At 41.2% G+C, this 16,009-nt stretch overlaps 1 protein-coding gene across 10 annotated transcripts in view; it reads left to right on the forward strand.

The window, feature by feature from the left end:
• The window catches only part of dock4b (dedicator of cytokinesis 4b), a 142,450-nt gene that overhangs the window by 37,231 nt on the left and 89,210 nt on the right, over window positions 1–16,009 (forward strand). For all 10 annotated transcript variants that reach the window (XM_037761280.1, XM_037761281.1, XM_037761288.1 and 7 more), the window contains exons 2-7: window positions 541–624; window positions 4,266–4,306; window positions 6,225–6,280; window positions 6,364–6,460; window positions 7,031–7,179; window positions 9,970–10,054. In XM_037761280.1, coding sequence (XP_037617208.1) covers window positions 541–624; window positions 4,266–4,306; window positions 6,225–6,280; window positions 6,364–6,460; window positions 7,031–7,179; window positions 9,970–10,054 — 512 coding nt within the window. The remainder of the gene's footprint in view (window positions 1–540; window positions 625–4,265; window positions 4,307–6,224; window positions 6,281–6,363; window positions 6,461–7,030; window positions 7,180–9,969; window positions 10,055–16,009) is intronic.

The following is a 16,009-nucleotide window of genomic DNA, read 5'->3' on the forward strand; positions in this document are numbered from 1 at the left end:
CTGTGCGTGTCTGCTTGCTTGTCTCTCAGTAGGGAAAGAATCACTACAGCAAACAGTCCAAGGTGAATCAGAAACAGGCTGCTCCTGTTATCGCTGCATCACGCAAAAAAAAAAGATTTATGACCCCCGCGTGTTCAGGACTGAGGGGGCGGTGTTCAGAGTGTTCATGTTCAGATTGCTGTAACAGTCCTTACAGACCTTCCAAAAGTTAATGTCTTTTTCCTTTCATTGTTGGAAATGGTAGTTTTTGAATAAAAAAAAATATATGACACAGAATGTATTGATGTAAGTTTGCTTTGTGTGTTACTATTTTGAGTTTGTGCAGAAATACAGCGATATTTCATTATTTATATAAGCTTTGATTTCACCTACTCAGATTATTGATTGCACCTCCTCCCTCTGTGTTCTGATTTTTCAGAAGGATTTTTTGTTTTGTATCACTCTGCTTATGACACAGGACCTTTTTCTTAACTCTGCATAACTAAGTTCAAATGTCAAAATAACTCACGTGGGTGTTTTTGTGCCTCTTTTTTCTTGTAGTGCTGGCCAGTTTCCGAGGGACTGTCCAGCATGGCCTGCCGCTGGAGATCGGAGACACGGTGCAGATCCTGGAGAAATGTGAAGGTACGGTGTTCACACGTGCTGCGGGTATATCACTTTCAAATTAGCTGCTATCTCTGAGAAACAAAAATTAGAAATTACACAGAATAGTACATCGCTCTTGCAGGAGTAGTGAAGCGAACACAGCACTCACACACTTACAAAATATTAGGAAACACATCCTCTTTTTATTACATATACAGATCAAGTGAATCCATGTGAAAGCTGGCAGATATCACACTTCTTTTATATATTTTTGAGGGATATCATGGTGCAGCATGCACACGAAATGAGCATCACCGTGTCTGTGATAAATGCCTGTAGAAATTCATATTTGCTACCGTTTCCTGCACAACGGACTGGCTGCTTTTCCCGCCATCCTGCCCACACTGAGTCTGTTTTTCCTCCTCTACTTGCTTTCTCGTCCACACTCTCTCTTTTGCTTTCTGTAATAGGATTTTCGTCTCCTTCTTTTGCTCTGTATTCTCTTTCTCTGTCCTTAGGCCTTTTTTAATTTCCAGGATAATATTGAAATCATCTAACCACAGCAAAGCCACACTATTCTGCACACCTTAACACAAATAAGCAGCCGTGCACGCCTCCCTCTTCCGGAGCTGTTGACACACTCCGTCTCACTTCCTGTTGGGAGACACACACTCGCACCAAGAGAGTCAGCCAGCGAGCTAGTGGAGCAGTCAGTCGTGCAGCCAGCCAGAGGGTTGTGATATTGCGGTAAAAGGCCCAGAGGAAGTAGACAATAGCACAGCCAGCGGAACGCTTGGCCCAGAAGGGAGGAACAAAAATCAAAATGCTGCCAGCGGCGAGGAGGCTGAGAGACGGGGCCGCTGACAGCAGAGGAGACAGACTAATGGGTCTGCCTCATGTTGAGATACTGTTGACACTTCAAAACACAAGAGCTTATCATGGGAGAGTGTCTTTGCTGACATGTGGCTGCTGTCTGTAAAGGCAGGCACCGCCTCAGTCAATGGTTTTTGTCTTAACTTTTGTTAAGTTCCTGGCAGCAGTGAATACATTTGGCTGGGTGTATTATAGTTAAAGTGTAATGCAAAACAGTGGTTCCCAACTTGTTTTATCTGAGGTACCCCCACAGCCCTATCAAATGAGTTCAAGTAACCCTTCATAGACACCGCCTAATGTTTCATGTTCCAAATGTGTTCATTCCAAATGATTTTAAAGTGGATGTTAGTTAAACTTACATAAAAGTGGATATTGGTACAGTAATATTATAATATCAAACAAATTAATTGTTCTTGTTTAGGTCTGGTTTGGTAACATTTATGCTACTATTGGCATCAGATGTTTCCACTGTTTATCCATGACTTTTAGCCAACTATTTCAGACATTATTCATAACTGTTAGCTCACTATTTCAAACATTTATCCATTACTTTAAGAGGGTCACATTGTAAAGGACAGAGGGTGTCGCTTCATGTACAGATTGTAAAGCCCCTCTGAGGCAAGTGATTTGTGATTTTGAGCTATACAAATAAAATTGACTTGACTTGACTTGACTAACTATTTCAAACATTTATCAATGACTTTTAGCTAACTATTTTGACTTCTTTGCTCGCTTGTTAACTAGGTTTTTCACATTCTCGATCAGTGTGGTGTTCAGGTGTTACAACTGGTTCAGGTTGGTGGGAGGTGTGTATGTGCAGTCAGACTATTGTAGCAGATAACTTACTTGTTATGACAATAAATTTACTAAAGATCAGGCTCTAACTCGGACATATCATAAATTGACTGCCGGTCAAATCTGTAGTGTAAAATCAGTTGCTCATCCGTTGGGTTCTCCTGGTCACGGAACAATTTTCTCGGGATGCATTCATTTTCTTCCATTTATCGACATAAACTCGGCCATGTTGCAACGGTTAAGATAGAGTCAGAGGTACCTTAAGCTTTTTGTCTTTTGTGCAACGGTTTAACTAACTTTAAGGGATGGTGCTTTCAAATGAAACCCGTGAGCTCGTGTTTACAACATGAGAAGTCGTGTACACGATATGTTTGGCGTTCAAGTGGTTAAGTCGTGAGAACACCGTTGCTAAGCAACGGCAATATTAACGTTACTGTCGGCGTCTAGAAGCCACAGAGGCTAACAATTTAGCAAGTGGGTAACATAATGCAGGAAATGCAAAGGCATAATGACAGAGTAAAAAGCCGTTGGGAATATCAACTTTTCCTCAAACATATTATAAAATTACAAAGAAAAACAATATACGACTTATATTACAATTAATAACTTATTATGCTCTGAAAAATGAACTTCCATGGCCTTCGCCATTTCTAACCACGTCAACAAACACGTCACAACTCGTGAACTCTGAGCTTTGAGGAACTTTCAACTTACGAGGTTGTGAATACCACAAGAGGGGGGCCTTCATATGGACTCTTCTCATGAACACCGTAAACACGACCCCATTTGAAAGCACCAGGATTCCTTAACTATAAGACCAAGATAAGCAGAAAACCTTAAATACATAAGTGAACATTTTAATGAAACCTTAAGGAGAAGACTTAAGGGTGATTTATGCAACCAATTTTATTTTAAGGCAACCTTAACATGGACTTTAGGGGAAAATCTTACCTTAAGGTGTTTTTTGCAGCCGGTCTCAGATGTTTTAAAACTCCTTCAAAGCTACTTCAATCTTTATGGGAATCACTGATTGAAAAAACGGATCAGCTATCACATCCTGCTTATCGCTTCCAGACGTGCTGCTATCCTTCACTGACCTATAACGCTTGAGAAATCTGTCACAGTACTTGACCTCTGCTACTGAAAAAGTGACTCATCTAGGAAATACTGAGCATGTGTTCCACAGCGCAGCAGACCCAGACGAATTACTCAATGCGATTCCGACTATGCACGCCTGAAACAAATCAGCGAGGAAACACTACCTACCTAAGTCACAGATGCTCTGGCAAAACCCAACAGTGATTAGAATAATCTAATGCATTTACATTTGAGCTATTTAGCTAATGCTCTTATCTGGAGGGACTTACAATGACTGTAACAGTGGGATGAGCTTAAATCGTCAGTTTGTAGAAGAGCATCAGCTCAAAGCCTCTGATATAAATGTATTAGATTGTTTTCTATCAGTACTGGGATTTGCAGAAGCATCAAGCACGTACTAATTTGGCTTGAGCTCAGATTGGAGTGTCTAATGGTGTGAGAAGAGCGCGAGCGTATGCAAGCCGCAGATTTTTCACCTCTTTTCTCTCGCTGCTTTTTCTCACACCTGCTAGGACAAGCCGTGGTGACGTTTACAGGGTTTCAGTTGGTTTGTTTCACAGGTTTCCTCTCTTCACTCTGCTGTGCATTAGCCTGTGGTCACTGCAGACACAAAAGCAACTTGTACCGCAACGCTCTTGAGTGCCTGTATGACATGAAAAATGGTGTAAAATGTGTTTTTTCATTGGCAGTGAAAAGGTATTCAGTTGGCAGTGAGATGTCTCAGTCCCCCTTTCACATGACACTGAATTGGAATAAAAATAAATGTCTGGTGGGCTTGTTATGGATTTAGTTTGTACATACAGCTGTCAGAAGGATTGGATCATTACCCTGTACACTCAGCCAGATATATAGATTATAAGCTATATTATTCATAGTGACATGCTGTAAATTATAATGGTGCTTTGTCTCTGCAGGCTGGTACCGAGGATTCATCCTGAAGAATCCAAATGTCAAGGTGAGCCAACTTTTTCGAGCGTGTTTTACTTCTCTTTAGGTTGCTTATAACTCATTTGTACCCTCGTTCAACCCTGATGCTCTCTGTCATGAAGTCTTTTTTTATCGAATGCCGTGTCAAGAGCCAAGCGTCCCCCATCATTTTTAGCCGCAACTAACAATTTCACCAGCTGAGATGACACCTCTCAGTGGCAGATTTCAGCAGCTGTACTTACTCTTGTGCGGCTAAAGTGTTCAGCATGTTGGTAACATAAGCTGCATGTTGTTAGCTGCTGTCTGTCTCTGTATCCATTAAGTGTTAAAGGCCCTACACACCTATGGTCCATCCATCCACACAGTTGTTTGGCCTGATTAGAGCAGGACTGTGTGGCCATATGCAGACGGTGCTCACACTCCTAGTTTTGTTGCACCTGTTAGACTGGGACCACTTTAGACCCTTTTTTATGACATATCAAGACATGCCATAGCAGGAAATGGAATAATGGCTGCCTTCCACTGGCACTAACATGGCTTATTGGGCAACCGATTCGACTGTTATCAGGCCATTAAATAGGCGTTATCGGTTGCCATAAGCACCAAATATGTGGGTCATTAGGGGCCTACTACATACGTCGTAAAGTGAAAAAAACCCAACACATTCTGACATATAAAACTGCACGAAACACAAACAAAACAGCTTCTTTAGGAAAAGGCAACAAAACCACTTAGTTAAGTTAAGGGAAATACATCCTGTTTTGGCTTAAAATAACTACGTTTCAAAAGTGAAACTTAACACTTGCGAACAACACAAAGATAACTACACCTTGTTGGTTTCACATGGGATGCGAAGCCCAGTCTCTTGGGTGAAAACCCTCTTTTATTCCTTCTTTCGGTGATCGACTATGTGAATAGATGACAAAGCCTACTATTGGGTGTATCTGTGAGCCTGATAACCACTGATAATGCATATTTAATTGCCTGATAACAGTCTAATGCATTGGGACAGTTAAATGAAACCACTGTTAGTTTTTTTTAACTACACTTGTGTTAAAACAATTCAACATGTCTGCAATGAAAAAGGTCTATTAGTAGGCCTAACGTGGAGTAAAGTGACATCATGTAATTTCCTGCAGAGCTCTGTCCAACTTCAACCTGAGCAGAAGTCTAATAGAAACTAAACTCACAAAAGCAACTTGTTTCATAATATCCTTTTTCACAGAAGACTTAAAGTTCTTTTAAATAAATTATATACACTGTTTTTTTTAAATAATTTGTTAATTATTTTCTTTTAATTTATTCTGGTCTTATATAATGCTGTGGGTGCTGTATGTAGTTAGTGCAATTGGAGAGCTAAAGTTTATGCTCACATTCTATTTTTATCACAAATAGTTGGACTTTTTTCAACAGTCCAACTATTTGTTGACAAAAGTAGTAGAAAATGCAAAAAGTGTTATCTGTAGTTTGATAATGAAAGCCTTATCCTTGCCCAAGACCAACCAATTAAACCAAACTGACAGTAACAGATGTGGTTTGGCTTTTAAAAGCTCTTGTGCCGGAGAACATGTGATAACAAAAACCAAGTGTTGTCTTCAGAGTCTCTGTGTGTGTGTGTGTGTGTGTTGCACTTATCCCCAGATACTTAAACGTAGGTTCTGCTTTGATCTCCCCGAGTCAATAGGGAGCAACTTGCAGTTTATTAGCGTCAAACAGGACGCACACACACACACACAAACACACTTTTCATCTTTTTTTTTTGTCTCCTAAATCCCAACGCTCCTTTGCTTTTATCTCTTCGTCTGCTCCTCTCTCCCTCCGCTTCCCTTCTTTTAACCCACAAACACTTGTAACGCACCGTATTGATTATGTGCCTCGTTGCTGACAGAGTGACTTGCTGAGCGTTAGAAGGACTTCTCATTAACCTGTTTATCTTCTGCTCAAAGGGGATCTTCCCATCCAGCTACATCCACTTGAAGAATGCCCACGTCAAGAATAAAGGGTAAGTAGTGCCGTGTTATTTTCTCTTTTCTCTCGCTTCTGTGTGGCGTCGTATAGGTTTGAACTTTGTGTGTGTGTTTGCAGGCAATTTGAGACTGTCATCCCCGTCGAGGACTCTGTCATCACAGAGATGACGTCGACGTTGCGAGACTGGGGTGCCATGTGGAAACAACTCTATGTGGTAAGAATCCACACACACACACACAGTTTGCATCGATTTAAATCTCACCACCGCCTAAGCGAAGCTGCCTTTTTAGCTTTCTCCTGAAGGGAGTTTATTTGGCCCTGGGTAATTCAAAAGGCGCAAACAGTCAAAGCTTTTTCATACACATTCATTAGTTGGATTGATTGTGTTTGTGCCCTATTAAGCTATCTGGGGTGCTGATTAAATTGAGCTGATGAATACTTGCAGATCAAAGTGCATAAATTTGCGGCAAAAAGCAGCAGGACACTGGAGCTAATTTGCACAAATCCATTTTAAGTCCCTCTGTCTGCCTCTCTCTGTGGGTCGCCCTGTTCCTCTCCATGTCGATTTGGCTCTCTAATGTGTGTTCTGTCACTTCGTTTTCACTTATGTTTTTTGTTTGGCTCGATGCAACTCTATATTTCCTCATCTGCGCCTCTCCCTCTGTCTGTCTGTCATCCTTCTTGTCGATTTCCCATTCAATCACCGCCCTGTGACTGACTCACTGTGCTCCTTGGCTCATTCTTTCCTTCTCCATCCCTCCCCACTGTTTCCTATTTTCTGCAGAAGAATGAAGGGGATTTGTTCCATCGACTTTGGCACGTGATGAATGAAATCCTGGACCTGAGGAGGCAGGTGCTGGTGGGCCACCTCACCCATGACCGCATGAGGGACGTCAAGCAGCACATCACGGCGAGATTGGACTGGGGCAACGAGTGAGTTTATTCCTCCATCTCAAAAGGGCCATATCTGTGTTTTTATGTCTGTTTTTCTATGTTTTCGGACATTAATCATTCATCAGTTAAACTTTACTGCTAGCTTTAAGATCGATTTTTTTTTGCCCTCTGCTCAGCCATCGCATTACATCAACTTTATAGTATTGTATGAAAATAAAATGCCGGTGACTAGAGGCTCGCTTGAGAGCAGCAATCCATCACAGGGAACATTCAGTCAGCCTTATTTTTTGTAAAACTTTTTATGAAATGGTACTGCAGTTGTGAAGCAGAATCATTTTGCTTTTCGGTGCATTCAATAGAAACATCAAGGGTTTGAAAGTTAGTTGCTGCACTGTAGTTTTAAATGCAAGGCACTACCAGATTCATCTCATCCTTTTCGCATCATTTATATTGGCTTTTTGTTTATCTTCCATGCGCCCGTATCCACAGCAGGAACCTTACTAACCATTTTAGTAAAACTCAGGAAACTTTACCTGTGAGACTTGAGAAACCAGGGACCAAAGCTTTAGTTCTAATGCCATAGTTACTTGAACCAAAAACGTCTCTATCTGGGATGAAACACTGAATTTTATACTGAGATTGACAAAGAGACAATAGACGTTTCGGACCAAACAGTTCTGGGGACTTCCTGAGAGGAATTGCCCACTGGGGAGCGCCCCGAGAACTATATACCTTCAAGGGCTTTTTCTGTTTGCATTCGCACCGCCAATAGGAACGCTGAAGTGATGTTAACCGGCTGGCACTGCTGGCACACATCTCCAGCCGGGAGATCGGCGAGTAGCTAGTTTGCTATGATTCACAAACTCTTTTAGCTTTTTTAGTAATATAAGAATACAATAAACAATTCTGTTACATGTCACAATTATATAAACTCAAGCAAAAAAGCCATCACAAAAGTACCTGTTGTGATTTCACTTCGAAATGGATATCGTTTTTCGGCTCAGTGGGTGGGCTTTGTGCTACTAGTTTAGCTCGCTGAGCAGCGGCTCTCACTCGTTATTTGGCTCAGTTAACTTCTGGACTTCACTGTCGGCCCATTTGTCCGGTTTTTCTTCCATTTATTTTGTCACGAGCTGTTGTCTGTATTTTGTGTAGTCTGTTGTTTACATGGCTAACGGGTTTTTAAAATCGGTGGTTGCTGCTGCTGCATTGGCTCACGTGTTTGAACAATCAACGTACACTTACATCACTGGCGTCACTCATGGTTCCTCTTGTGCTGGGCGAGTACCTTCTCTGAAATAGGAGCTAAAAAAGTCCCTCAAAAATGGCGTTCTAAGAACTATACGATCATTTCTAGTTCTTACGATGCGGACAGAATATAAACAGGGGTTCTTAGAACAAAGTTCTTTGAGCTATGAAAAAGTCCCTTTGGTCCGAAAATGCCTTATAGTTAACGTGGATCAGTCATGTCATGGCCGATATTGGATCTGGTGTATCGGATCGGTGCACTGCTCGTTCTTGTGGCTCCTTCGTACCTGTAACTGTGATCAAAAACGGCTACATGTGTGATTTTCTAACATAACTCTTGTATATTATTCATACTCAAATCTTGAGTGTCTGAGTTTCTCTTTGAATGCTCCACTGATGAATCATCCCCAGCCCCTGCTCACATCTGCATAACCACATTATGACCCTGTATATCTTGTACAAAATAAATGAATAAAATAAATCCAACTTTATGTTCACTGTGAGGGATGACCTGCAGAGAGTTTAAAGACCCTGAATATTCTTTTTTTATTATTTTTAGCCAGGAAGGCAGTTCATTTCATGTAAAAACTTCGACTAAAGTTGGGAAATGGTTATCAATAATAGAAAGCATATTCGTAGTTAATGAGAAACAGCCCAGTGTGGTCTAATAACAAGTTGGCTCATTTAACAGTTACCAAACACTTGAAGCAAACATCATTTTGGAAAATGAATCTCACATTTCTTCACATATTTTAGGAACAAATAGGAAATTGTAATAACACAGAATTTCTGATTCAATCACTTGTTTATTCTGTTTTCCAAGCTAGAGCTTTCTGCACCTCTCTTCCTTCTTTCTCAGACTCTCCCTCTCTTTTCTCCCTGCTCCTCTGTCTTTTGTTGTCACCTACCATCCCTGCAGGCGCACTCCTCACTCAATCAAGTCTCTCTCTCCATCCTCCCTCTCTCTTTCCTCTCCATGCCATGGGGGGGAAATAATAAATTTACCAACTTCTGTCATTCTCTTTTATATCTGTCCTTACCCTTCACTCTCCTTCATCCCCTAGCTGTGGGCACTCCTCAAACACACATGCACGCACACACACACACCTCCTTAGTGAGGAGAAGGGTGGACAGTCCCTCGCTGTGGGCTGTTGTATGGTTGACCAGGCCTGTCTCTTTTATTGCTGACAAGGAGACACTCTCCAGCGTGCCGTTTTGGTCCACTGAAAGGGCCGGCCTAGAGGAGGATAAGAAGAAGAAAAGGAGAGGTAGAGCTGTTTGTGGAAACCATGAAGGAGAGAGGGTTATAGGATGGAGGGGAGACGTTTGAGGAAGAAGGATAAAGAGGACAGCCGGCGTAACAGGGTGCTAAAAGGAGAGGACACCTTTCTTTCATATGTTCCTTAGGATAGGACGATCTGTCAAGTTTATTTCAACGACTGATCTGACAGCACCAGTGTGCGTTCGTTCACTTTGTTGTCGATGCTCAATTAAGTCAACCTTGTCTGTTTTGCCCGTCACAGACTTATCATTGCATGTGATGTAATTCACTTCCTCACTGCGTGAATCTTTGTGTTACAGACAACTCTGCTTGGACCTGGTCCCCAGACGAGAGTTCAGCATGGTGGACCCCGATGAAATCAGCGTCACAGAGCTTTACAGACTGGTGAGTGGTCTTCCAAACCCTCCACGCAATATTGAACTGCTTCGTTTTCTCAAACTAACACCTCATTAAGGGAGCAGGGTGGCGAAGTGCAGGTGATTAAAAGTATATAAAGTATCTGCTCTTCTGAAGTGTCCTTGTATAAGATGCTAAATCCAGCTCATCACGCAGGCTGTTACACCGTTTGTAGTTATACCTACAAAAAGTGATGCACTGTAATTTGTATATATCCCATAAAATCAATTCATATGTAATCCACGTAATTGTGAACCAGGAAGTATAAAGAGAGACACACGCAGTCTAGGGAGGAGGTCGGGATGGACGGGCGGGTAACAAAACACTGGATTTATGCCACTTCTGGAGTTATTTTAACTTAATTTGAAGTTTATTTTGAAAAGACTGGAGCACAAATTGACACGTGCGACACGTGTTGCTGGACATTGGTAGGAAAACACACGAAAAATGAGGAAAAACATTTTGTATGATATCATATAAACCGCTGTATGAGGATACATAGCATCACTTGTACTGTATAGTGGACAGTGGTGTTACAGGCTTGGTCCATGGCATCAGATTGGACTGATGCTATAAACCTGTGTTTATAGCATCACCTGATTTGCCTTTTTCATATTGCGTTTATTTTAATTCAATGCCTGGAAAACAATTAGCCTTTACAATTTATATGTAAGCTTGGTCATGTTTCAACAAGCTGGTTACCATTCATTTTACCCAAATATATCTAAAATATAAATGATAGATGAACGTAGAATAGAGGCTACAGCCCCGAGCAAATCCCAGCACAGGATAAGTGGCTGTGAATAATGGATGGATGGATGTGCCATACTGCATATACTCTATGCAGCTGTATTATTATTTTGTTTATCATTCACAGACTTATAGCTGCTACTTGCATCAAGCAAACTGCTTTATACAACACATCCTTCAACTGACTGCATCAGACAGCTGAAGGATGTTTTTACCAGTCTGTCCGTTCAGTGCTTTGTCTGATCCGGCTAACCTCTAAGGTGATGTGAGAATCAGTCTTTAAAGTTCTTCACATCACATCTCTACGTAAGCACACCTTTAACTGTGGAAGGTGGGGATCGACTTCACAATTTTGGGCTTCAGAAAAATATAAAAATCTCGGACACAACCTAGATCATTTTTGCTGAACTCTATATTGCCCGTTGTGTTTACATGTGTGACTGTTTACATAAGAATGTCACCAACATTTTAACCAACATGTTGCCAGAATAAACAACAGGGTTTTCCCTCCCATTAAGGGACTTGGACAGTGCACATTTTTGTTAACAGAACCTGAGAGTCCATTTTATTTATTGTCTTGGTTGTGTGGTTTTATTTTATTTATTTAGGGTATTTTAATGTTTTTTTTCCACATTCCAATTTCAGTGTCTGAATATTAAGAATTAAAGGGTGTACTTGAATTATTATGCTATTATATTATCATTATATCAGTGGTATAAATTTTTCTTAAAATGACAATAATATTGTTTATCGCAATTATTTCGGGGACAATATATCATCCAACAAAAGTATCTGGGACACAACACAGGGATCTTTGTGAATAAGAAACAATCTCACCACAATGTCCATTCAGTATCTGGTCTGGAGCTTTCAACTGCATCACACGATTTCCTCAGCAGATTAAGTTTGCCTATAGTTGTCAAGGAATTGTAGATGTTCAAATTTCTACTTCCACTGAGCACTTCTCATCCATGTTGGCTTAAAAATTGAGATTGACAGTTCATTCTTGACCTTGGCAACAGCAGTTGGCAAAACAATCTCACCGCTGTGCTGGAGCTTTCGATCGTATCGCGCAATCTCCCTCCGTTTTTCTCAGCACTTTGAGGACTTCATGTTGGTTTAAAAGTTTGGACTGAAAGATTGAAAAATGAATGTTTCTGATACCGTTTTGAAACTATCCAATGGTGCTCAAAAGACGCTATAAGCTTTGGCGATTTTAGATACTTTCCACAGAATTAATACACAACAAACTCAGTGTTGGCCACTCAATGGGCTACTGGCTTCAGTGTTGCATGTGGAAATGTAAAGTATAGCTGAATGTCTGAATCCCTTCCATCCGTCTCCATACCTCTTTCACTCATTCTCTCCTTCCTTGTTTGCTCCCTGCTTCCCCTTCCCATTTTCTCCAAGCCCCAACCGCTGTTACTGTGGCAACCACTTCTCTGCCCTGATACAGTGCGTGGAGAATTGTATCACACACACACACACACACACACACACACACACACACACTGTGACGGCTTTCCCTTTGCAGGGGTAATTGAGGCTCTTAATCCATCTGTTTCTTTTTTTTGTTAGTCAAAACAAAAGCAAGCATAGCAGGATGAAAGCTTAATGCACCTCCATTAAACGGCGTACAAAATGAGCAAATGAGTGCAATTCCCCTATACCGAGACAAGATAAAGGGACCGGCGTTCACACACAAAAACAACACACGCTCGCGAACAGCCAGACACAAAACACCGTGACATCGAGCCCGAATTACGTCAATAGTTTTCAGTGAGATCTTTGTTTATGAGAGCAGCTTCTTTGTTTCCGTCTTGTGCTGTGCGGCTGTGGTGGGGCTTAATTAAATTGAGACGGGGATTACCTGGTGTGTGTATGTATGCCAGTGTGTGTGTGTGTGGTGAAATGGCAGTGGGGTGTTACTGTGGGAATTATGGGATATCTGCCCATTGAGAAATAAAGAGGATAATGAGAAGGATAAAGGAAAGACATTCAGTGCATTGACTAAGAGAGTAATCATAAATGGCGTGACTATATATGACAAGTTTGATTATTTATTTATTCATTTATTTATCTCATTAAGTTTTTTTTTAAATATTAAAGTATATTTAAAGTATAATATTTGCAGCGACTTTTCCAATAGACCTGTACCAAGATTTGTGGCCATTTAAAAATGTTTTTTGCAATAAATTGTGGTAATATTTAGATCTGCAGTAATCAATATTTGTTTATATTAAAGGTGCTCTATATGATATCCAGAGCGTTAATTTAGCAGCAAACAACTATTGTCTATGTAAAGATATAGAGGAGTAATGTCTACCTGAGCAGAGAATGAAGTCACTCTCCCTCTGTGTGTGTTGTAATGTGAGCTTCTCCGTGCTTTGTTTACATAGCTGGGCCAGCTGCGTGAGCTTAGCGCTGTTAGCACTGTTAGCTGCGAGCCGCCGGCTCGGCCGTCGCCATGTTGATAGCCGTGCGGAGGCAATAGAAATGCTCCAACTCTCGCATTTAGCACCTTAAACAATACATCAAATGTTTATGTGTATTGTGAAAGGCATGACTTATTGTGACAAACCCACAGTGATTATTCACCCATCTGTTAGTTTCCCTCAGCTCTACATACTTTGGTTCACCGTCACTGCTCACATCGACCTTGTTTCAAGCCGTAGTAGTCAGCTGTTTTCAGCAAAAAAAATCTGTGATTCAGTGAACCCACTGTACCAAATGACATGTTAGTGACTAGCTGTCAAGTGAACCTAGTTGTGCATTTAGCATCTAAAGAGCCAGATTCTTCCCTCAGGAGTTGGAGGAGACAGATCAGAGCTCAAATGAGGGTAAATAATTGATTTACATTTGTCAGGTGGACAAAAACAAGACTGAATGAACGCTAATGTTGCCCCATGTCTGCTGTATGTATAAATAGGCAATGACTTTTCCCCTCATTCAGTCTACCCTGCTGTGTAGTACTGCCAACAAGATCCATAAACCAAATGGTTAGCAGGTACATATTAGAATTTTTTCAGTGTTGGTAACTTTAAAAACGGTCAATTGAAAGGCTTGGTCAAAGCGATACATCGCCTGAGGGTCAGCACTTAAAGGACATATTCTAGTGATACTTTGTCCCCTCTATGGTAGGAAGATAGATAGAAGACACTTTACTCATCCCCTTGGGGAAATTCAAGTTTGTCAGTGGAGATTGAATCCTGATTTTTTTAGTCGACTTATTTGACTTGACACCCTTTGAAGCATTTTATTTGGTAGTAGCTTTAAAGTGAGAGGAAACCTTTTATAATTGGCTCCCCAGTCTCACGCTAAGTCTGCTCAATTGCTAAAGCTGTCTGTAGAGCAAAGGCAAGACGGCTTCAAACTTCCCCGTTTTTTGTCCCTGGAGTGTGAGTCCGGTACGCAGCGTGAGCGTGAGCAGACCAGAATTTAGATCCCAGAGCGATGAATTCATTAACGGTGGCAGATCAGACAGCAGTGATGGATGGCTCGGGCCTGGCCCCGGACATGTGGTAGTAAAATTTCCTCTGTGGCTTCAGTTATCGCTAAAGTGAGACGGGCTTAAAGGCTCCGCTCACATCTCTTTGCTTCCTGCTTGTGTCACACAGGTCTCCCTCACACAAGCTTAAAAGAAGGGATGAAAAGAGGCTTAAATATAGTGATGTAGAAGTGAGTGATGAAAGGCAGCTCTGACGGAGGGACGTAGAAGTTTCTCCGCCACCTCAGTTTGACCCCCTTCTCTCCCCGTAGTTCGTCAGTCTCTCCGCTCGGTGCTGCTTGTTTAGGAAGAGTGAGCAATAATGAGACGGTTGGGAAAGCACACACATGGTCATGCTCTCTCTGTTCAGCTTCATCTCTCTGGTCCTCTCTTTGTTTTCCCCACATCATTTTATGTTGCCAGCCGGGCTGCCGGGGCTGTCACGTCCATCCTTTGTGTCTAGTCATGCTGAAGCTGCCATATAACCACACACTGCAGCTTAAATGACACACTGAAAATAACCCCGTAATAAAATCCCACAGCATAAATTAGGCCTTCCCAGACCTAGTCATTCTGCGTCAAAAAAACAGCAGCTCTGCCCTGTTGTGTAGAGAGAAAAAAAGTAATCTGGTAAAAAAAACAGTGTCTTGTTTTTAGAGTGTGTTTTCATCTGGGATCGCAGATAGGGCAGAGCAGTCAGGACGAAACAAAACACATTCTTCACTTTGACAGATATTACACTTGTAAAATGATTTGTAGTGGCATTGTTAGTGGTTTTTCATATGTTTGTATTTATAGTACAGCCAACTGTTTTCCAAGGCATTGTATCATAAATTTTAGATTGATTTCTTACCCTCTAGGCAGTCGCTGTTTATCTCGCATTTCACTACGACATAAAAATTTCAGCTTTCAGAGACTTAAACCTTCTCTGAGGTAGCACTTTGTTGCCTTTTTTAGTTTTTTGTCAAAGCAATATCGTCATCACGTGGTTGTGCACTCTTTGGGTGTGTTCAAAACATTGCAACATCAGTGCCTAGACAGAACAGCATATGTAATGTAGGGTGTATGTTTATGTATTATTTGTCTTCAAGGTTTGACTTTTTATGCCTTCGCGCCGGCAACCGAGCCGTGGCACAAATTTGGCACAAACGTCCACTTGGACTCAAGGATGAACTGATTAGATTTTGGTGGTCAAAGGTCAAAGGTCAAGGTCACTGTGTCCTCACATCCATCCCATTCCCATGAACGCAATAATTCAGGAACACCTTGAGGAAAATTCTTCAAATTTGACACAAACAGGATGAACTGATTAGAATTTGGTGTTCAAAGGTCAAGGTCTAATTATGACAATATCACATACATGTCTTTATTGTCGGATAAAATGATGTAGTGATGATATTTTTGACAGACATGGATGTGAACTGAACTACAACTGACTTGTTGGCGGAGGCATAAATTCGTGAGGTAGTTATTCTAGTTTATAATAGAGTCCCTCCAGAAATTCGTGATTCCAGTGATATATTTTATTGTCTCTGAAAGAAAGGCCAGATTGGAAGAACGCTTGCCCATTTCTTTTAATCACTGCAATATTCTACATTATATAATTCGATTCAGAATCATGGAATATGAGCCAAAGTACAAGTCAATCCTCAATCTCAGCTGTCCAATATTATTGTCCTCTGGGACTTTCTTTCCCTCCCGATTTG

This window comes from Sebastes umbrosus, chromosome 23, assembly GCF_015220745.1.
Source record: "Sebastes umbrosus isolate fSebUmb1 chromosome 23, fSebUmb1.pri, whole genome shotgun sequence".
Lineage (NCBI taxonomy): Eukaryota > Metazoa > Chordata > Actinopteri > Perciformes > Sebastidae > Sebastes > Sebastes umbrosus.